The 22,762-nt window shown below is 41.3% G+C and overlaps 1 protein-coding gene across 4 annotated transcripts in view; it reads left to right on the top strand.

Moving 5' to 3' along the window:
* Positions 1 to 8,530: 8,530 nt before the first annotated feature.
* The window catches only part of RB195_006482 (uncharacterized protein), a gene marked incomplete at both ends in the record, with an annotated part of 61,609 nt that continues 47,377 nt past the window's right edge, over positions 8,531 to 22,762 (top strand). For all 4 annotated transcript variants that reach the window (XM_064179592.1, XM_064179590.1, XM_064179591.1 and 1 more), the window contains one exon: positions 8,531 to 8,631. In XM_064179592.1, coding sequence (XP_064036531.1) covers positions 8,531 to 8,631 — 101 coding nt within the window. The remainder of the gene's footprint in view (positions 8,632 to 22,762) is intronic.

Here is a 22,762-nt window from a genome sequence, read left to right as displayed (position 1 = left end):
AACTTGATGTGCAATTATGTAAGCCGCTGCTCCTTAGAACTGCTTGGAGCGAGAAAGGGTCCCACCGTGAGTCGAGCTGCTGTTGCAGTACAGGTGAGATCTCTTGACCCGACTGCACGGACCGTAGTAATCAGGCAACCCCTTTTCGCCCTATTCTTGTTGTCCAAACGGCTTCAATCGTTCACGACATATTCACGTGATCCACTCCTGTGCCGGTCATAAAAATGTTTCGCGGAAAGGACGCGCAAAAAAAGGGATCCGGGCTTGCGAGAAAAAAAAGTGGCCTTATAAACATCGATAAGAATAGTACCTGAAATTGAAGTTGAATGGCTTGAAACCAGTACTTCCTGAAAGAAATGGGGGGTCGAGGAGTATGTAAGTCGGAGTGGAGTAGATCTTCAGCTTAGAAGGACATCCTCCAATTCATTCCCGCGGGAGGAAAGGCCTTTCGTTCCCTCCTTCGTCCTCCACCGATGCACGTGTATTGTTTTTGCAAGCACATGTACAAGCCATGAGGCACGAAACCCGCCCATGCAGTTCAAAGTTTGTACTACATCTGGCTCCACTTTACCTATTATTTTCTGAGTTTTTCATTCCATATGTGAGAATTGTAGCTGATAAATATCACAGGCACCGGAGGATAAAAGATAATTTGGCGCTTATTAGTCTGTTTGAGATGGATCAGTTCGATTCAGAATCGCTTGCAGTTCATGCACGAAGATGTTACCTGCGCAGTGATTTGCAGAGGCAGCTGACGTCAGGCTTTTTATCTTCTTAGACTATCCTGGCTCCAATTTATCGACTTCAAGAAGATGAAGACCTTTGTTGGACTCGGGCGGTGTAGAACCATTGACAGCACAAATATAGTGATGACCTCTTACCACTGAGCCATTATATTCGGAGAATTTGAGTAGAGCAAGAAATCTGAAATGATATAATGCATAAATATCATCGGGTGATTCAAGTTATCCGATTCCACTGAAAGCTCAGAATGCCTTGATTGCGCTGGTGCAAGATTCGAGTTTATTGTTGAACATTGTGCATGGAAGACACCACGCGCGTTGCCGAACAAGCTCCTACTGATAGATGTAGGATAAATGAAGTAAAATGCGCAAAATCTGATGACCACTAGGTCTACGAAGAACGCTTTATTTTGTGCTGCTTGAATTTCCTTCTGGCTTATTTCTGGCCTTACTTCATTTGGCTCCATAATTCCATTCTTATGCAGTGCTTTTTCCGCAGAATTTCCTGCTCATCGAGGCTTTTTATCTCGAAGATCTATTTGAATCCTAGAAAATTCCTTTTTTCAGAACTCAAGCTGAGAGGAGAGATCTGTTTTTCTGTATGTACCGCTGCTATAAGCTACCTACTTACCTCTTTTTTCTTCAAAGGAAAGGATACTGATAGGGAATCTCAAAGGACTCGAGCAAAATCCCCCTTTCCTTTTCATGCAATGGCCCTCTATGTTTGTAGCCACCTTCGATTAGTTTTCACAACAGACAGATATTCGCCGCTTTTCTAAAGGAGGATTTGCGCCAACGTTCAATTTTCACCGTTTACAATACATGTTTGGTTCTTTTCTTAAGGATTTGCTATTATTGCGAAGAAGAAATGAGGAGTCATATGGATATGCTCCTCTTATTTCCTCGGTCTAAATTAACCAGTATAATTCGATGTTTGTCTTATTGGTAAGTTTATAAATCTCTGAATCTCTAAATACTTTCTGAAATTTCGCCAATCGTTGTCTACCTTCTGATGCTACTATGAAGGAGGAAAATAATTCAATCCCAGCTTGCAGACTGTCTGATTTCTCCGTTGCTTCAATACGTGATCTCAAGAAGTTAGCAATTTATACTCTCTTTCCGCTGACTGGTCTCTTTTTGCTTTTGGATGCTGGTACTCTTTCCTTCATCCGGCTCTTTAAGGAATCTGATCGAGCTCATTTATTATTTGCTTCGTTTTCCACATGCGTACTTTTATAGGTGTTCCCACGATCGCTATTCGTTCTGACAAATTTCTCTATGGAGGGGCTTTAGCTATAAATGCAAACGAGATTGCAATTGGTTGCCTTGGGCTCATCAATTCCCCTATGTTTTCGTATCGTTCCAAATGATATGTTCGATTCCATTAACTTTCTGAATCTACCTCCGTTGCCTAAATAAACACGAGACGCTGAGGATCTTTTATCGCCTACCAGCTGTTAGCAGCGATGTTTTCGTATCGTTTCAATTCCTCTTTCAATCTTCTTTTGTGTCGCCTCGGTTGCAATCAGGTTTATTGGCGCGGAACTTGCTTGCTAGTCCGCTCACTCCTCGTAAAATTATCTTCCCTTAACTTTATTTATGGATTTCAGTCTTTCGACTCTTCTAATTTCGCAAACAAAACATACATACGTAATTCCTCGTTTGCTGTAATGTGCTAGTCAGTTTTGGAGTTCTTCTTTTCGTTCGATGTGGTGCTCAGAGCTGGGTGTTTGCGATGAGCTGCACTTGGTGTTGACATATGTGGTGTATTTCCTCCAATTTTTGGGCATTAGTTCGCAGTAAAACCCAAACTTCTGTTTTTGCGCTTGTTTACCACACAATCTTCTGCTCTGCCTGGAAAACTGTCAGCACTTGTTAAGTGTCGGTAGAATTGGGACATCAAACTTCCGATCGACAATGTGTTGAGTCGCCCTATGATTAATACGGTTTTTCAACGACACCGAGGTGATGTTTCCATCAAATACGAGTGAATTTTGGAAGGGCATTGAAAGTCCATGAAGAAAAGTTGCAAGAAGGATGAGGAAAGTAAGAGAAGGTGCACTACAAATAAGAAAGTTCTGTCTGTCTGGTCTTTGAAAAATAAAAAAAAAAGAATAAAATACCGCATTACTTACGGGATGACGCAACACGAGCAAGAAGTTGTCCTGACGACTAAGAAGAACTCGCCTTCATGGTTTTGTTTTGCGATGTAGTGGAAAATGCTTTCACCTTTTTTTATCATTGCAAGCCCGCGCAGCAAACCAAAAAGGACAAGACAAGAAAAAATAAAACAATTAATGAAAAAATCAGGGACGGGAAATTAGAGAAGTACATAAAATCTAGTAGATACAAAGGCGTCTGCATAGTTTCGATATCTTCTAAAATGGGCGCGATTTTGGTAAAATGTAGCTGTTACTTAGCCCTGATCGCGAGAAACATGAACTGCTGTAAAGCGCTAGGACATCGATAGACAAGCAGCAAGCTACTGCACTTAGGATGTGTTCAAATCTGCGATGAAAAATGAAGGAAGATGCGCCATGGTTTTGTGGATATTTGTTTGTGATAATTTCACTGATCCTTATTTCCGCTTAATGTGACTGTCACCCGGCTCTTTGCTCTTTCCCCGGGGTCATTATCCTCATCAATTTACCAGTGTCTCATGTTTATATTTTTTCGATTAACGGTTGCTCGCTTGTTTTGTTCCCATTAGAGATCAATTTTCATTAAAATCGAGAATCTCTAGGTTCCTCTCGCGACGTTAAGGTTGTTTGTTTCTGTTCAGAAGTGTTGGAAGCTCTTTCTCCTTCTTTTTTCCAACTCATTTTCATACAGAGTACCGTAATCGCCACTATTGAAGTTCTCAATAGAAAATATTAAAGAAACAGTAAAAGTTGATTTCGAGTAATCCTATTTGAGATCACCGTAGCTATTTGACTCTTTATTCAAAACTCTTTGTAAGCATCACAGCCCGAACTGACGACTGATGGGACCTGGCTCAACTCCGTATTCTGCTTTGAGCCAAAAATGGTCCTATCTTGGGCGCGGTTGCTTACGCAATTGCACCTCAAGTCGGTTCGTTTTCACCGAAGCGTACGGATATTCGAACAAGCAGACTCCGTAGTCCTGGATCAGGAAGAAGATACGGAGAAACCATGGGGATGCCTGACTATGTACTACTTTCAGACTCGAGAATGTTCCTTCTCCTTTTGTAGTCGCTACTCCCCTTTGTAAGTGCCGTACAACAATTCCCTGAACGTAACCGATCTGTCGGCCACGGATGCAGACACCGATGCTCTGCTTGTCTGATGCATGCGATGCGATGATCGAAAACAGTTCCGCTGCTTTGAGAGGGTTCCTGGAGAGTCAGTTTACGCTTTCACTGGAAACGCGTCGCGTTGGCGCCATTCGGAATATTCGACGCCTACTGTGAACAAGCTGCGACGTCCCGCGGAAAAATCAGTGTTCTGGTGTTCGCTATCGTAATTTATGCTCGTCGATGAAATGAAAACGCCTATGGTTTGCCTAGAACTAGAGCTCATTGGAGATGATTGATCCCAATGCGTCCAACCTACTCAATCCAAAAAAAAAAAACTACTTTCGTTATTGCTCAACTTCTCCATGAATGAATGTGATTGTATTTCTTGAATTGATTTTTGTTGCTGTCGACGTTGCGTTCGAATTCCTAATCAGACAGGCAAACATTTCTTCTCCTTATCCAAACACACGAAAAACAAAACCCGATAAGTATGCCACTCGCGTCGTATTTTCACCGAAGAAGCGTAAGCAGCGAAGGGCATACAGCACGTCATACAGCATACAGCGTGCTGTGTCCGACGAAATGTTCTTTTTTTTTTGAGACACCTATAGAAGTCACCAAAAAAGAAACATCGGTTGTGGGGAGTCTATGTGGCTCCATCCCCTTGATCACGTTGTATTTCTTCCACGCTGAATTTTTGGCAATAATTCTGAAGCGCAGTGAAACATTACACTTTCTTCGTTGAACTTGAGTATTGGAAAGGAACAAAATTCATGAGAATTATGATGTTCTTGTCCTGTTAATCGACAGTTGCTCTTTTTTTAGTGAAAAGGAATTGAAAAATACCGTTAAAGTACCATTAAGCCATTAAGGTAAAATCCATTTTACTTGCCGTGATTTTAGATATACATACCCCTCCATTTTTTCTTTCACATTGGAAGAGAACATCAATTTTCTCCAATACCACCCGCTAACCGAACACTAGTAACTCCTTTTCTTTTTTCTGACTTACAAGATCAGACATCTAGTGATTGGTGCATGTTCACTGTTCACTGAAATTTATAGATGTTTCCTGGATGCTACAGGATACCAGCGTTGGAAAGAAGAAACTAGACTTTTTTCAAATGGATAAACAATTTCTCAATGATTGATAACCTCGGGGCTGATCTAAAGAATTCGTTGTGGTTCAGTTGTCGTATCCTAGCAGCTCATGTAACTTGTTTAAAAAAGTAAAGGGGAAAAATGAAAAATTTGAACTCTACAATTTTGAAAAAAATATGTGTGCGTGAAGGAACACATGAACAGTTAAGCGCTCACTCCGTCATACGTATCCATGAGATCTGACACTCGTGATGTTTTCGCCGCGCTCACACGATGAGATCGAGAGAAGCGGCGGCACGGCTTCTCTGGAAAAGCTTATGGGGCAATTCAACTCACTCTTATGATGTTAACATTGTGGAAATTTCTTGATGCTTCCGCGGCTGTTGTGTGTACATTTTTGGTTGAAAATTTACATTGTTTGGTGCGTTCGAACTTTTCCGGTTGCATACCTGATCTTCATAGAAGAGAGCGCTGCCGCGTTTTCTTTTCTTTTTTCCTTTTTTTTTGTTCCGGACTCTGTGTTCTGGAAACGGGAAATGATGATGAGTGGAACCCTAAGAAAACGGCTTGTCCTAGTAACACAGGTGCCTTAAGCCGTCTTCCTCACTCCGTGACAGTTAGTTTTTGATGTAGCAAGCCAGTCGGGGACGAATCTTCCACAAGGCTACAAGCGAGCGCAGTGCTTCTTGCATCGAATCAAGCAAACACTCTTCAGGATTCTCGGATTTCTCATCACTCCTAACACCTTCTTCCGAGCCCTTCTTTGAGTGGGGGAAGAACATGTGAAGGTTTAAACCTGTAGCGAAAGGGCTCTTTTCGAGGTGGGAGACACTTGATTCTGGGTGCTTGGTTGAAGAACTCTCTTCGGAAGGAACGGCGCTAACATCGCAAGATCCCATAATGATCAGCAGCCAGTCACTTTTTAAAACTCGATGGAACTATCAATTAATTCGCATACACCGGTGGTGCACCAATGGTTGAAACCATATTTCATCCGAGTCAAAACAAAAAGAGAAAAATTCCGCACTTAATTTTTTTTTGACAAAGAAACTTGGCGCAGTCCCCCGCGCGGCAGGTAAACAAATCGTTCTCCTCCTTCTGAAGGGTCTAAAAAGTTTCATACACCGTAAAGTGAGCCATTTAAGAATAGAGAAGTGTAGCAGTTAACTCTGTAACAATAACGAAATCACGGCAAATTTTGGAAAACGATCGCTTCAAAAATTCAAAAAGAGAGAACATAACAAACCATTTCAAACTTGTTGTCGGAACTATTTTACCTGTGAAATTCACTACCATGTGAAGCACTTCACTTTGAACAGTATACAGTTAAAACCTTAATTAGTAAGCTTAACATCTTATTTTGCTGCCGGAATTAAAGTGTTGCACAAATGCGGAGAAAAAGGCTTCGAGCACCCTAAAGTTTAGTGATGTATTTATTTGTTTATTTATTGAAAACACCTGCGGGTGTGCCATTGAACAAAAAACTACTTACCTTTTTAGTTAAAATTTTATTGCGTTTGTGAGGCATTTGATTCCGAGATTGTGCGGTGGTGTTCACTATTTTCATCATAAGTGTTGGAAACCACGTCTTGACCCCTACCTACTCCTTATGAGAACCCAACACAGAAATTTCTTACATACTGCTTCTTTTATTGTTAGGAACTGTAATTAAAAGCTTCGTCTACTTTGTACTACATCGCTTTCGAGTGGAAGACGACAAGAAAGGTGCAGAGTCTTGATGGAGTCGTAACAAGGAACAGTAAATGAATATTGCCGCATTTTTCTCAGAGACAAAAACGTTTCGTTTTAGTTACGTTCTGTTCTCGCTTCGCTCCCTTCTCCCTTTTTTTGGATTGCATCGAATTTATTGCACCTGATCACCGTTACGGGAAAGGATTAGTCTGTACTGTAATGTTAAATATTTCTAGCCTGGTTCACTATTGTCCCCATCGGATTGACCGATTGATTGGGTACATACTGTTGTCGCTACTACTCCCCATATATCCCCATTATTTCGAAAAAAAAAAAACATTTTTTCATAAGGATAAGCAAGCGCTACTAAAAGTAGCTCTTTTAACGACAACTCTAGTCGGTTTACTGAATGGAAGATACATCCACTGCTCGCCACATCGTCGATCGTTCAAAATAGGATTCAGGATCCCTTCCAAATCCTTTCCAACCAAGACACAAGAGACAATTATCTTTTTCACATACGGTTCCGGCACGAAAATTAGGTAATCGTTTTATGTTTCTGTCGCATCCTGCAGCAGATAGAAAATGAGTGGTCTTGTCACTGAAAAAGGTAAACTGGTTCTTCAACCTCCGAAATATACCGTAACGCAAAAGTTTATTGTTCTGTCACCTCTTTCTCTTTCCTTTAAGCTCTTTTCAAGAGTAGTATTGTATTACTATGGTGTTTATACATGGATTTATTTGTTATTAATATTCTCTTTTTATTATACTCATTGTATTTTTATGCGCATAATCGTGTTGAATATGTCGCCAGGAAAGAGAAAAATACATTTCTACGGTATTGCTCAAAGCTCCGTAAAGGTGTCAAGCCGTTGTTTTTTTTTTTTTTTTTGATTTTCCATTGCTTTGCCTTTCAACGGATTTGCTGCGAAATCGCCTCGGAGAGCAAACGAAAAGTGTTAGTGTCAACGTTGAGAAGGCAAAAAAAAATAGTCCAGCAGTTTTGTGGAAAGAAATAAACAGCGTGCAAATTGCTGGTGGGACTCGTAGATGGCCGCGTTGAAGGCGCGTCGCGGCGGCTTCTTTCAACATTTGTAGTACAAAGACATCGTAAACATATCAAATTTCATAGAGGAATTTCTTTATTGAAGCTCATTCTTTTTTCTTTACTGCTATACATGCTATACATCTTCAAGAGTCAGAGGAAACTTTCTCACGACAAGAAGTATGGCACAAGTTCCGTAGACTTGGTCATAGAAAGAAAAAAGTTTTTAATGCTTTGCAAGTGTTTTTGTTCATCGTGGAATAAGTTACAATAAAGGCACCACCGGATTCCCATCATTCCATTCGAAACTTCAATTGTGTTTACCTCAAAATCGATTTCTAATCGTATTATCGAACATCGTTTTCAAATATGCCCGCACTCAGTGCAATCGGTGACACCACTGCGAACTCTCAGACAAAGCGTGTGCCTCTGCGACCGCAATCTGAACTTACCTCTTCGGCGACAGCGTCAACTCTTATGAATAAGATGTGCTGGAAGAAAAACTGATAAGGTTGTGACTCATACAACAGAACGACGTGTTGTTTCTGTGTGTCCGTGTCCGGCATCGCTCTTAACTTACTTCGTATGTGTGTTTGTCTTCGCTTGGTGTTTTCACCTTCTCGCAACGCCTAAATCAACTAACGTCTTCGTTCGTCTGCTTACAGGACTAAGGACTAACTAGCTCTGACCAACATGAAGCGAAGCGCTTCGTTGGAGAGTGTTATGTCATTGCGAAGTCCACCACCGTTGCCACTTGCACCACCACCATCACTTCCCAGGCGGAAATCGAACAGGTATCGTTAGCATCTTATCCCATTGATGAGATCTAACTGATTTCGTTCGCTGAAGTGAGACATTATCACGGGACTTCATTTATCAAAAGTCGCTCCACTTTTTGCGCATTTTAAGAAATTCTCTTGTCGCCGATGGTTTTTTTTTTTAAATTGGAATGGAATTCTTCACGATCGGTTCGGCAGAGGGTATAGAGTTAGCTCCAACAAGAAAGAAATTCGCTTTTTTTTCTTTCACTTTTTCAATTTCTTTTCATACAATCGTAGCTGATAGAGAATTGTAGCTTCAGAGCGTTCTACTTTTCTGGAGTTCTTAAATCTTGGAAAGGTTTAGTTATTTACAAAAAGAATGCATTAATTGTTCTCGTTTATAATGTGATGAAAACATTTTTCTCTTTTTCTGTATTATCTCCACTTTTTAATATTTTTTCTTGGCGCTTCCCCTACTTTTTTTTGAAAATTTCTGTTCCAAAAAATATCATTTTTGTTGCAATTATTCTGTAAAATAGGTTTCTTTTTGCTAGTTAAATACATTACCTGATAATAAGGATGTCAAAAAATTAGCGTTTGAACTTCAAATTCTTTGGTTTTATAGAGACTATTTTAGATTTTGTGAGGATTTGAAACTGTTAAAAATAGTTCATATTGTTTACAATACCCGAAAGGTGTCTTATCATGCTGTTTTTCTCCACATTTTTTTATTTGTTCAGCCCAAGTCATTTTTTTCGCACCCTGAAATGTCAGCAAACTCTCACTAGTTGATCTTAGAGATTTGCGAAAATATGCAGCGTTTCTCTTTTTCTGATAATCCTAGCAGAAACCCAAATCTTAATTGCAAAATTACTGAAGAAATAAGTACAGCGGATGAGTTTCGGTAACGGCAGCCTAATAACAATATTACTTAATACAATAATACTAATAGTTGCAGGATATTGGATTATGTTGATTCTTTCTTATTCTCAATCTCTTCAATCACTGTGCTTAAGCATTGTTTTCTTTCGCTTTTTCTATTTTTTTAAATTAAAAGCAACACAATCTCGGAAGAGCTGTAACTTCAATTTCTTTCCTCATCGGATCCATGAATCTCCATCCAACCCCTCTATCTAAGATCCGTAATTGGACTCTTCCAAGTAAATGTCCTGCTCATCTATTTTTCGTCGAAGTCCAGAAATTTCTACTGTTTCTGTGGTTTATGAAAGCATGTAAAAGTGATGAAATGGTTGTGGTAGAATGTCACTGATGATTCAACATTGGAATGACTTCGAAAAACTGAGTGGATCGTTTCGAGTCGACTAAACAGCATCCCAAAACCAGTTGCGGCACCACGTCTGAATCTTAAATCATTAACATCGACAGACGCTGCTTGGGGCAAATGTACGCCGCCGCACAGGTCTCCTCAGCTCGTCCACCCTGTTCCTTGGCGTATGGTCTTGTGTTTAGACGAGTGCTACATCCATACCTCCACTTTAAAGAGGAATAAATCTCACCGAATACGCTGCGTTAGACTTTCCCACTGTGCTGATCTTCAGCTGTTGTTTGTGTACATACTCCTATTTTCTTGTCGTATCCACCTAAGACCTTTGATCTTCTTCACGCTGTAATCCGCCTGAACTTATAATTCTACTCTGTTTTTTTTTCTAGGAGACTCTTATTAATTTCTAGCTGAATTGTTTTCCCTTGAAATTCATAGGGGTATCCATTTTGTTCCTAAAAAAGAAAATAGAAAAAACACAGAATTTGCCCTTTTGATTTAAAGGCATCACACCACGAATCTGAGGTGGTGCAGATTTCAGGTGGAGTATTCGTATACGGGATAGGAGACTACGGAGAGGGGGGTGATTCCGTCCATTTCTTCCTAATTGCCGTAAAAAACGGCCCGGAAGATGCGGCGCCGCACAAGACTGGCGCGCTCCAATCGAACCTCTTGTACAAAATGGTGCGCCAAAACGAATGAAGCCGTATCTTCCGGGCCGTTTTTTACGGCAATTAGGAAGAAATGGACGGAATCACCCCCCTCTCCGTAGTCTCCCATCCCGTATACGAATACTCCACCTGAAGTCTGCACCACCTCAGATTCGTGGGGTGAAGCCTTTAAGACGTATCGCTGAGAAGATTCCAACGATTCTTCACAATGTACCTTTACTCACTGCTTTTTCCTCAAGTGAACTGAAGAACATCGTCTGCAATGTTGTACTCGGCGTTCTTGTAACAATCTGTATCCTCTCAGACATCTTCTGGTTTACCTTCACTCGTCATTCGTTCAGATTAATTGCTGTGGCGCTATGAGTCCTGGCGGGAGGTCTATTCACACTGCATCTCAGTAACTTTAGTCCACATGTCATGTATTCTCTAAGATCAATGCTTATGTATTAGGGCCGTAACCTCAGCAGCTTTAGCGCACACCGTAGTAACTCCTATCCATACAGTTGTACCCTTCTTGTAATTTCGTCGCTGAATTCCCGAACAAGCAATGAGACCACTGCTGAGAAACATGAAATTTCGGGATTTGCTACAACCTTCTCTCAACCTGTCGCAACCTTCTTTCGGTGGACTTGGTATATTTACCCTCCAAGTTAGTATAGTCGGCTTAAAATGATGTGAAGCTCGGCTCAATCGCGTAAGCGGCGGCGTTCGATGCGGTGGAACGTAGCGACCAGGATGGAGGGCGCCCTCGCTAGCACCACTCATCGCTGCCGTTCGCGATGACTCCACCTTGATCCCAGTCGTCAGCTGCACTGCGACGCTTCGAGCGCTGCCGCTCACGCAACTTCGCCGAGTTTCATGTCGTTTTTAACCAGTTGTGTCTGCAGCCGCCGTCATATGGAGTTGGCTCAACGGTTTGCTGTGTCGGCAGGACCCTGGCTTTTTTACACGAAGGAACCTCCTTTTCCTTCTCCCTCTCCTCCTTCCTGAACAAATCCGATTATCGTACTATTATTTATCTATACACATCTAGTTTTTTTTAATGCTATCCAATAAGAAGGAGAATGAACGGGTGAACACGAATCGCGTTTCTGGCGTCAGAACCATTGGTTTCATATCTCTGGGGTCTGACGAGAAGTCGTACAGCTTTTTTCTTCTCTACTGGAAAGAATGGATTCAGACCAAAACAAAGAAACCTTGTCCGTTTGTCTCCATGAATTCGGGAGAACGAAGAAGCTACAATCATTCCTTACCTTGTGTGATCCAAATCTCGAAGGCAGTGTTCCCTGAGGTTTTCGAGATTGGGTTCTCTCCAGTAAAAACGAAGACACAAACTACGGGTCTAAAAAGAGTTGAAATAGAAGCACTGGAGGGATCAGTTAGTCCACAAAAGCAACTCTTCAAAGAAGTAGGACTTACGAGGTGAATTTACGTGAAGTGGATTTCAGTACTGATACAGGTGTGAAGACTTACTTGTTTTATCAGGTAATTTCTCCACTAATCCGTAGTAGTCAGTTCCATGTGCGTAAAGAGTTGTCTCGTCAGGTGAACTGGTTCTTCAGGTGCTCTTGTTGCCTCTGATCTACAGGTCTTAAAAATACGGGAATTGAACCATACGCATTACTGGAAAGAGCCTAATATCGAAAATAAAAAGGAAAAGAAAAACGCGATCTTCGATGATTTGTGGAATGATCTTTATGCTGTTGCTGAGAATGTGGATATTTTACGCGGTGGCCCCCAATACAGACGCACAGAGCCGCCGCATCAGGGCAAATCATGGTTTCTGAGACAGGCTGCAGGCTTTCTCTTCACTGTGGTTTCTCTAGCTTTCTGCATAGCTACGCCATATATCCGCTTCCCCATTTTATGAGTTGTGAATATTCCATATAGCTAGAATAAGCACCGAATTTTTACGACGACCTATTCGCGGGAGAACCAATAAACTACCTTTATCAAGATCGATCATTAAAAAAGCAATCGCGTCTCCTTGCCGAAAATCGTTTCTCATTTTGTCACGGTCAGATGATCTGCTCGTGTGGGCGGAATACACGGTGCACTCTTCGTCGCAACCAGTTGAATTTCGACCATCAGCTGCTCCTCATTTATAGAATCGCTACGTTTTCTAATAACTCCTATCGCCTCCTTTCTTAGGCTTACTGTTGCTTCTTTATCAACTTGTGCCTCCTTTTACCGTATACATTCGTCTGCAGTGAATTTGCATGTGCTCAGTGCTGTGCACCTGTTGGAAATGCCAGACTCTCTCATATCAATTGTTTTTTCTAGGAAACTGCAGATGTTCCATCATTTGGAAGTTTTCAGCGGTGAATTTAGTATAGGTCGTAGACATTCCGAAGTGCAGAGGGTGGAATCGGTCAAAAACAAAAAAACATGGTGAGAGTTGTCCCAAAAGCTGTTCGATGGGACCATGTAATACTAAATAGTAAAGTGACTTTGATTGCTGTGTTTTTAGTGGAGCAATGCTTGAGAATCTGCACGATTAGAAAATTGCGGATTTTAGAAAGAAAAGGAAGTAATAAGGAATATTCATTATGTGAATTATGATCTCCTCATTTCAAGGGAAATAACTCTTGTTATTCATTTGTTGCTACTTTCGTCTAATTGCCAGCTCAACTAAAATTTAAAGCAACTCAGGTGTTTTTCTTTTTACCTTCGAACTTCTGACCAGAGAAAAGTGTATAAAACTCACACTAAGTGAAAAAGTAGAGCAAAAACACTGAGGAACTGCTGGTATATACTCTTCGAAATTTTAACCTGTAGGACTGCGACGCGTCCAGCGCAACGCACGCACTCCCCTTGCTTTACAGACACTCTTCCCTTGCCTTTCCTCACCGAAGCGCCCCTCACGTCCGCTCAACTTCTGAGTTGCATAAATGGTCGCTACCGTACCTTTTCCATCTCGTTCTTTCATCAATAACCAACTTGAATTTGTGGTTTCAAAATCGCAAAATTGTTCTTCACTTCCAAAGAGACGTTTGTGTTATCAACGAATGTTTTGAAACCCTTTCTGTAATTTCCACCTTGAACCAGTCCATCCAAACACTATTTGAACACTTAAAATGAAAACCACCTTGTTAAGTGCAGTTACGTGCTCACCTTCTGAGTCTACCTGGAGGAACCGGATTCTACATTTCTTTCAGAGCATCGTCATCTGATTTTCTGAGAAGTTTCGCAGTGATAGCGCGACTACTTTGCTATACATTTGACCTCCTTTGAGCATTCCCAGAGAAGGGAATGCCTATCTCGCTAACTTCTGCTCCTATGGATAATCTCGTCGGTTCACAAGTTCCAAGCTGAGAAAGGCACAACAGGCATTTCTTTAATTTCCTTCTAGGAAGCTCAAACATTGTTGTTCTTTGTACTCTTTTAAATTGAAGAAAAAAAGAAACCCTCTCAAGCAGGTGCTTGCAAGGCTTAGGCTCCGTAGCTCGCAGCACTCTTTCTTGAACCTTCTTAGAGAATTGGATCATTTGGAGGTGATATACAGTTCCTTGCTTTGCATAGGTTCGCGAGGGAAATGCTCTCTTCCAGTTCTCAACAGTTCTGGTCACGAATCTTAATTGAGCCTAGATGTAAAAAACAATTATCACCTTCCTATTACCTTTAAACAATATTAATATCAATATTACTATTATTTGTTCCTATAATATTTTAGTTGTAATTAGTGCTTCTGTTATCGACAACGCTATGATTACCTCTTAGTGCCAGCGTGTATTGAAGTATCTTACTGCAGTATATTTGAAAGTAATTCCTTTTCATACGTCTTCTTTTCTCGAAGTTGCCTTGACTTTTTGTGAGCGGAGACGAGGATGGCGCTGTCCCAAACTGAAAAAGACTTGCCGGTAGTTTTCTGCTGGCTTTTCTTTTAAATTTCAAACTATGCCATATATTTCAATTATACTGTGTTATAGTGGTTGCTGTGATACCGTGCAGGAGAACAGATGGGAAAAACTCCCTTTTTTAACTGTATTGCAGACAACTAGATGAGGAAGGACATGGAATCGATGAGATCGCTGCCGTGTTGTGGACGCTAGAAACGCTACTATCACCGACGAATCCCATCCATCAGTCATGCTGTTGATGTGGACGTTTCACGAGCCACCGTCGCCGCTCGCTTCATTGTTTCCCTAATGTGCAGCAACCAGTTCGGACAGACGCTTCACTAGTTCACATCGTCCTCCGTTGCCGCCACCTGTCTCCCCGGTCCCCGTCCCCATCCCCTTCTTCTTCGCCTTCGCCATCCTTCCTCTGAACTGCCATTCACTACCGTTTACACTGCACCATGATTGCGGTCATATCGAATAATGTCCCTTGTCTGTCTTCATTGTTGTTGACTTGATTTCCAAGAGTCTCTGTACGTTTTGCCGAAGAAATTCCCCTCTCCCTCAAACCAACCGGATTTGCGCAAGTGATAATCTCCACTAACACCACTAGTTTGTTATACCATTAGCAAATAACTGCGATGGCGTTCCTGTCCTCGAATATTGAGCAGAAGATAGTTCACGTGGTTCCCTATGCTTCCTAAACTCCTCTCAGTGTTGTAGCTGACCTTATATGACCTCCTCTTTCCTGTCAACATTAACTGATTTTTGGAATATCTGCTAAGACACTTTTGGGAGAACTGCGATGAAGATCCTGCCACATCCATCGTGGATGTCTGCCTCTTTAGCATTTACTTTTATATTTACTTCTAATTAGTTGGACTAAGCAATAGCCTTCAGGCTCTAATGCTGATAATCACATCATCTCTCTGAAATTCTCAAATCTCAGAAGTACTCCTATTTTTGTAGAAATGAGATTCTTGTAGTTTGAAGAGTGGGACATTTTTTTGGAGCTTACGCAATGATATAACATGCTCTAGTGAAACAGCACTTATGTAGTGAAGAACACCGCTTCCCAAAGAATTCCACCTTAAAGAGGCCTCAGCTGGACTTTGGCTTTCTTCTGAGATATCGTTGAGAAGACTTTGAGCGCAACACCGCAAAGATGGAACCGGTTAGAAGAAAGTAAGACGAATGTAACATTCTTCTGGGTTCTTCTCAGTTTTCTGCTTCTCATCCATCCTGCGATAGCTTTCTTTATGCGTGAATACGGCTGAAAGTAGCCGAATTCTCTGACTGAGTCCTTGTTAAGTGGATAAGCTGAAGTTATTTAATGGCGATGTAGAGTCTATAAAGGGGATACTTGTTCCTCCTCTTTGATATCTGGGATGTGCATATCTGATTAAATGGACCTTGGAGATTTTCTTTAGTTTTTCGCTCTTCCATTCTCTCTCTAATTCTACCACAGAGTGGAGTTATTTTTCTCATGAAGGTTTGTATGGAGCGAGTTCTTCTCCATCGATGCAATCCAATTTTTTCTGCATTATCATAGTAGCACCGAGAAGAATTTGAACAGAAATTTCATTTAAAATACCCGAGTGTAATGAGTGAAGATTCGATTTTCATGGCCATTAATCCAGATAAGTTTCACTTTGGTTCTGGCTTAGTGGAAGGTTTAAAGAGATTTTGAATAAGAAGATGTCTCTACACTCCATTTTCGGTTTCCACTTCACTAAAAGCAACTACAGAGCAATTATTTTTTGTTGTTTGTTTTTGCCATTCATTTTTATTCATCAAAGCAATTAACTCGTTCTGAATGAGTGAGGAAAAGAGAATCTCTTCTCTGAAATACAGCGGTAGTTGAATTCACACGGAGTCCATTCGAAAAGTTGTTAAAAAGAGATCTTCAGACGTTGTAATGTTACCTCTAAGTGCAATTTTCTTATGGTCTTCAGGTGACTTTGACAAATGTACTTCTATTTATAGATTATCTGTGCACACCCACAGTAATTACCGTAAAAATGCGTCTCAGAACTACAACTGTAGGTATGGGATTACTGTTTGTGTTTGACCGTTTAAGAGTAAAATTAAACGAGAGGTGAGGGAAAAGTCATCTTCTATGAGAATTCGTCTGGCGTAGCGTTGCATTTACACATACGCAGTCGGTGAGAGATCCAGCCGTGCGTGCACGATCAATGGATCGAAACCACCCTAGTGCCACCCAATCCTGACTTGACACATCGGCGCTCGTCTGCAAGTCATTCAGTAAGGCATCATACAGTTCCGAATTGAAGTCAAACGTGTATTCGCGTTTGACTTCAATTCGGAATTCGAAGTTTGTTCAATCGCACTTTAACCTCTATTCTTCTAAAATTGCTAGTAATTTTACCCGTATGGCACCGCAGTTACTAGTTAAAAACTCGTCGTTCGTCCGTGTTATCGCTTGATGGGTATGCGATTTTCTAGAAATGTTGACCCGTCCGCTAGCATTTCTCCTCCGAAAAAATGCTATGTGATGTGAGGAGTTACATCTCGCAAGGAGTCGGAAAAAAATGACTGCCACGTTTGACACCGCAAAGTTTGTTAGGTGGTCATTATTGCAAGCGGACACGACATTTTTTGATGTGAACCCCGCTCAGCTGTCGTGCTGTGTGATATGTGATGCGAGTTTTCGGCTCCAATACGAAATCTTGTCGCTGGTTTTTCCCGTCGCACTTCGATGCGCTTTTGAACGATCGAGCGTGCCAAGTTTTTTCCTAAAGTTTGCTTTTGTGAACCCGTCCGATTTCGTCAATATTTGCGCTTGAAACTGCTGTCCGAGTGATATGCGTCGATCATCGGCGCAGCAATTCCTTGCGAATTAGTGCACCGGCTCCGCTGCGAGTGCTCCGCGTAAATTATCTCATCTTAGCGATTCTCTTTTCAGGAATTCTCATTTTCAATAATTGAGGAATATTTCTTGGATTAACTGAACGATTGATTGACAGTTATTAGGCATTTTATCGTTCTTTTTTTTCAAATTAGTTCTGCAGTGTTCTTCGTTCGATTGTTCGTGCTGTAATTATTAGAGGGGGTGGGGGGAAAGCTTAATCAAATAACAACAAAGTCCACAACATAGGATATCAGTTACTTCTGTACATGAACCTACCACAATGAAAAATGAAAGGGACTCGCATCAGTATTCGTTAAATTTTCCAAAATTTTCGAAAATTCTTCACATAAACTCCCCTTCCCATTGGTCCAAGACATTTCCTGTTAATTACTTCTGATAGAGAAAAAGAAATGAGTAGCACACAGTCACATGGAGAAATGATAGGACCAAAGACGATGCTTTGAGGTGCACCATACATCTTTTTTTTTGTTTTTACACAACTATGTCTGTCTCCTAACGTGATTTGGCTTCAATTAATCAGGAATTAATAGCAGCATGCTCACATCCCAATAAATCGCTTTGATTCATGAGCATGTTCTTGCCGCACGATTCTGGACTTTTCCAAGACGCAGAAATACCTCTGGTTTTGCTTTTTGGATCAAAGAAAGTGGATGAATAACTAATTGCCCAGCCAAAAATGAGTTGAAATAATATAGAGGAATTAATAAAAGGGCAAATATAGAAAGATACACAATACACCTAAAAAAATCATCGTCTGTTCTGACGAATGTTGGATTTGTAGCTGCTTTTCCTTTAAGCTATGGCTGGCTGCGCCTTTATCTATGCAAAGTCAAATTGAATGGGTGGCTGTGATGTAGAGCTGTCCATTCAGTGGATAGAATACCGTGTTTAACTTCGAAAAGTAGAAGTTCTCTCCACTTCATCCGTATTTTGCCGGCTTACGCACGGTTCAGTTTGCCTGCAGAAGTCGGGCGTACAAAATTCACACTCGCCCGTGTTCATCTCTGCGACACATCGGAACGCGACGCACTCACTTTCTCTGCTCGACCTGCCCGTCTCTCCTCTACCGTAATTGCACTCGCGTCGCGAACACACGTGCGAAAATTGGGGATAACACTCACAGTTCAATTCGACACAGCTATAAATAACATTCAGGGGAAATAACAACAACGAAGAAATGGGTATTATAAATTTATTGCTTACATATTTATTCAACAAAACATCGACGGAATGCCTAACTCGCTCTCAAATCCTATTCGGAAGCGCAGCTCCTTCAGTATTGTGAACAGTAATTTATCTAATTTTGGTCCCATCGGATTAACAACTAGACTTTTGTTGATTCACGAACTATTGCCATCTAGGAGTATGGTGCGGCGTTGGAAGACTTGAAACCAGCCAGAAATACCTGTCCGAGTTGAATCTGCATGTTTTTTCCTCGTTTGCTTCGAGGCACAATAATCGATGTCGCCTCCTCCTTTTTCGTAGAAGCTATGCATCGACAACTTGTACTTCGTATCTTTCCACTATTTTCGAAGTAAATTACTTCTCCACTTCATTGCGTCATATCGTCTCATATAGAGAGCCTGTTTAAGAACATGATTAAATGCAGTGTTTGGGGATTTCTCGATACTGTGTTCCTTCCGCTGACAGATATGGTTCATGATGTACTTTAGAAGTATAACAAAAGGGAAGAACTCCTGCAAAAACAGAAGTCAACGACCTCAGAAGCACCAGAGACACCATTCTCTTCAGGGAGGCGCGTCTTTGCTACCAGGGTATTAGCTCTGTGAAAGCGCGTAAACTCCGTGTTCTATTACTCATTATTAATCCTCGCTACACATTATCGGTCAACCCTTCAATTCTACTGTATAATTCTAGAGTAGCTTGGTTGGGTAGACTGGTCAGTCTCGTGCTCCTGACCCATCTAATTTCTTAATTTCTAGAGTTTTTAACGTTCTGCAAACTACGTTGCATATAGTCGGTTCAAAACCACATGAAGCACCGCAGATCTGCGTTCCCCGCTCGAAACGGCGCGGGGAGGCAGCAGTAATTGGACCGAGGTGGACCGTCGGAAACTGCAGCGATGGTGGTGGCAGCAAGGGTTCTAACGCCCCTAACGCTCCACCGCACCGCCTCGTGAGAAGCCGCGTACGCAACTGCACCGTGCTTCATGTGGTTTTGACCTTTCTGCGAAGGTGCACCGAATTGAATGTTCTGAAATAATCACTTTAACATTTAGTTAATCTTAAACTGCACATTTAACAATAATACGTGGTATGCATTGAGGCCAGGTAGGAAGACTCGCTTTTCTTAAGAGATTTTTCCCCATCCAGAAATTAGCGACGTACCAGAATCTTCTGAGTTCTCCATGAACTCTTGAGCTAAACAGTGACGCCGAACCCCCGTGTAGCTGACCACTCCACCGTTATATTCTCATAGCTGTATGTGAGCATTGTTACGCTGTTCTGTGTAACCACTACATACCAGTTTTAGTTTCCGAATCATTCAGTCACATGTAGAAAGTGGAAGCGATAGCGTTATGGTAACAGTAACTAGTTTGAAAAGCATTGCTTTAATCAAGCGCACGGTCTCTGCCTCGCATTTACGTTGATGTCCAGCGCGGTGCTAGCTTGGAATGTCGCCCGATTCCTCGCTGCTACCCTTACTTCTCCTTTAACAGGTAGCAACATAACGTTTTCCCGCTCGGACTCGAATGCGTGAAATTTGTTTCCCACAATTTTTGCTTCTCGTTTCGTTCCCTTTACCTTTTCCGTTACTTAGATACTGCTTCTGTTCTTTCGTTCCTTTTTGACTTCTTTCTGGGAAAGTTTGTCTTCCATTAATCGCTCCAGATGCTATGTGCATCCCAGCCAGTCTTGTACAATCCGGTCACAACATTCTGATTTATGGTGCAATGTAGCGTAAGTAGTTACGTAAGGAAGCACAGTTTTGAACCGTTCACTGCAAACATCAGTAATTGTAGTGCTGCTAATGATGACTTGCTTCTGGCGGGAAGGCTAACGCAGCATTGCTATTACTTTATTTGTTTAATTTTGTGGTTTTATTTGTGCGATGCTGGAAGTTTACACTTATAGTACCTTCCGGAAGTTCCTAGGTTCTTCACTCGCCAACAGAGGCACACAATTCCGATCGAATTTCTGTCATATCTGTATTTTCGGGGCCAGTGGTCAGCATACCCGAAAGGACTTAAATTAGACATTCTTCCAATCTAACCATCTGACATTTACTGCACATTTCCAACAAGAACTCAATAGTATTGGTTAGGTTTTTAAATTGAATCCATGTCGCCATATCGAGTCCTTGCAAGATTTGATGTTTTCTTTTCTTACCTAATAGAATTGCACTTTAGTGCCATTCGCATTTTGCTGTTACTGTGACCGAAAAAAAAAACGGAAAAGAGAAGTGCGAATTTTCGTTGTCACTTACGGGTCCTGCTCTAGTCAATGATTTGTTGAAGTTCACAGGATGACTCACGAGTTGACTAAGCTTTGGCCAGTCAGGAGCACTGTTCGGAGAAATATTCGATGTCAGATTCTCCTCGAGTAACAGATACGAGTCAGGATTTCACAACTTCCACAGTTAAACCAAAAATGCCACTTACAGATCGAGAAAAAAGGTCACGAGTCTCAGATTGATCAATTTATTCGACGAAGCATCTCTTTTCATGAGTGAGTGATGATATGAATGTGCGAAAGGTGACCACTCGTACAGGTGTAAAAAGTTGCTTCTTCCGCTATGTTCTTCATCTATCCACGTTACACTTATTGATTATTCATTCATATGTGCGAGTGTAAAGAGTTGCGTTGTTGGGTAAACCTGTCACTCTAATGTTTTTGAACCAACTGATTTCTAGAGTTGTGAAAAGTAGTTTCGCTATGATACTCGTCCTGATCTCTATTTACTGTGGATTCACCTGAACATTGCCTTTATTCTTCAAAGGCGGAATCATTCCTTAACCGAAGAGCTCTTCAAGCTTGCTCTGTGCATGGTTCCGCCTCTTATGAACTGTCTGTTCACACAATCTTTTGACTCTTTATGTCAGTGGAGCATTTCTTGGCGGAGTTTCTGAAATGAAAAGAATACATACGAAAAAAGAGGGATTCGGCATTGATTTTGTCATTGATTCAAAGTAGTAATGATGTTACTTCTCACCATTTCACAATACAAATAGACAGAGGAAATATCAGTGACGCAAAAAGCTTATGACAAAGCACGTGTCGTGTGTCATCAACTCGTTCTTTTCTTCTTTTTTCAATGTCATTGATTGATCAGAAATGTGTACTACTATAGCAGTACAATTGTGGCCAATGTGTCTCATAGACGAAGAGAATTCATTCCCGTACATATATTTGCATAGTAATTCGTCGGAAGCGAACAGCCAGCTATACTGACAGCGACTGCGTTTTCAACGTTCGATCACTCTGCTCCTGTTCTTGTTTAGCGCTTTTTTCTATGTAAGTATGCGGCGAGCTGGACGGTTTTTTCTGGATGGAACCTGAAAATTCTCCTAGTATTGGTTGTGCATTTTTGTTCCCGACTCCCACATCACCAGATGGCCTCACTTTTCACCCGTGATCCGACTTGGACTGTGCGAGGTAGTTAGAGGTTGTTGCTGCGAGTATACATGCAGTCGCACGGGGTGTCGATGACCTTGGCGCCGAGCCAACCCTCGCGCCTTCTTTTAAGACCTCGAACTTGAAATGGAAAACGCGCGTTTTGTCTACTTTTGTTTCGTCCTCTGAGGATCGAAATCCGGATCATCCGATGTCTCTGACTAGTTTGAATGTTGTTTAATCCAAAAGTGCAAGCAGCACGACTCCTGCCCCGTTTCGAATTAATGTTCATTTTAATGGTAGCATTTGCACCACCCGCTTCAATGCTTCAGCACTACGACCGACTGCACTTTCTTTTATTGGAAGTGTTTACCGTGCTACAATCTCCTACTGTACCTCAGTGGTGGAGGGGGAGTAGGATTAACGAACAAAATGAATTATCACTTCACCTCTGTTAGTACACTCAATATATAATCGTACTTAATTTAATTTAATCCTATCTATCACCTTCACCACCATGGAAAACATGAATTGATGTAATTAAAGATAAGAGAGCTTGTAGAGGGATTTGTTTATCTATTCATCTATTCGTTCATTCTTAGACACCAAAGGTACAGCAAGTAGGGAAACTATATTTTTGTCCGAGTCAAAGCAATAAGAAAAAATTAAACACCTATTTCTTTATTTATCAAGGAAAAGTTCTTTACGTGGCAGGTATACAGATAAACAGCTTGCTTCTCTCTCGTAGTACTGTTGTTGTTTTTTTTTCTGTTTTTTTCCACTATTTTTTCCACACCCTTACAATATCTGTAGTTTTCTTTGCAGGTGTGATGGAGTAAAAAAATAGAAAACATAAGGTGCAACAGCTTCGCTTTCTAATTTTGTTTGAAATGTGTTCAACCGGC

Source organism: Necator americanus, chromosome I, assembly GCF_031761385.1.
Source record: "Necator americanus strain Aroian chromosome I, whole genome shotgun sequence".
Classification (NCBI taxonomy): domain Eukaryota; kingdom Metazoa; phylum Nematoda; class Chromadorea; order Rhabditida; family Ancylostomatidae; genus Necator; species Necator americanus.
This window is presented reverse-complemented; position numbering and strand designations above follow the sequence as displayed.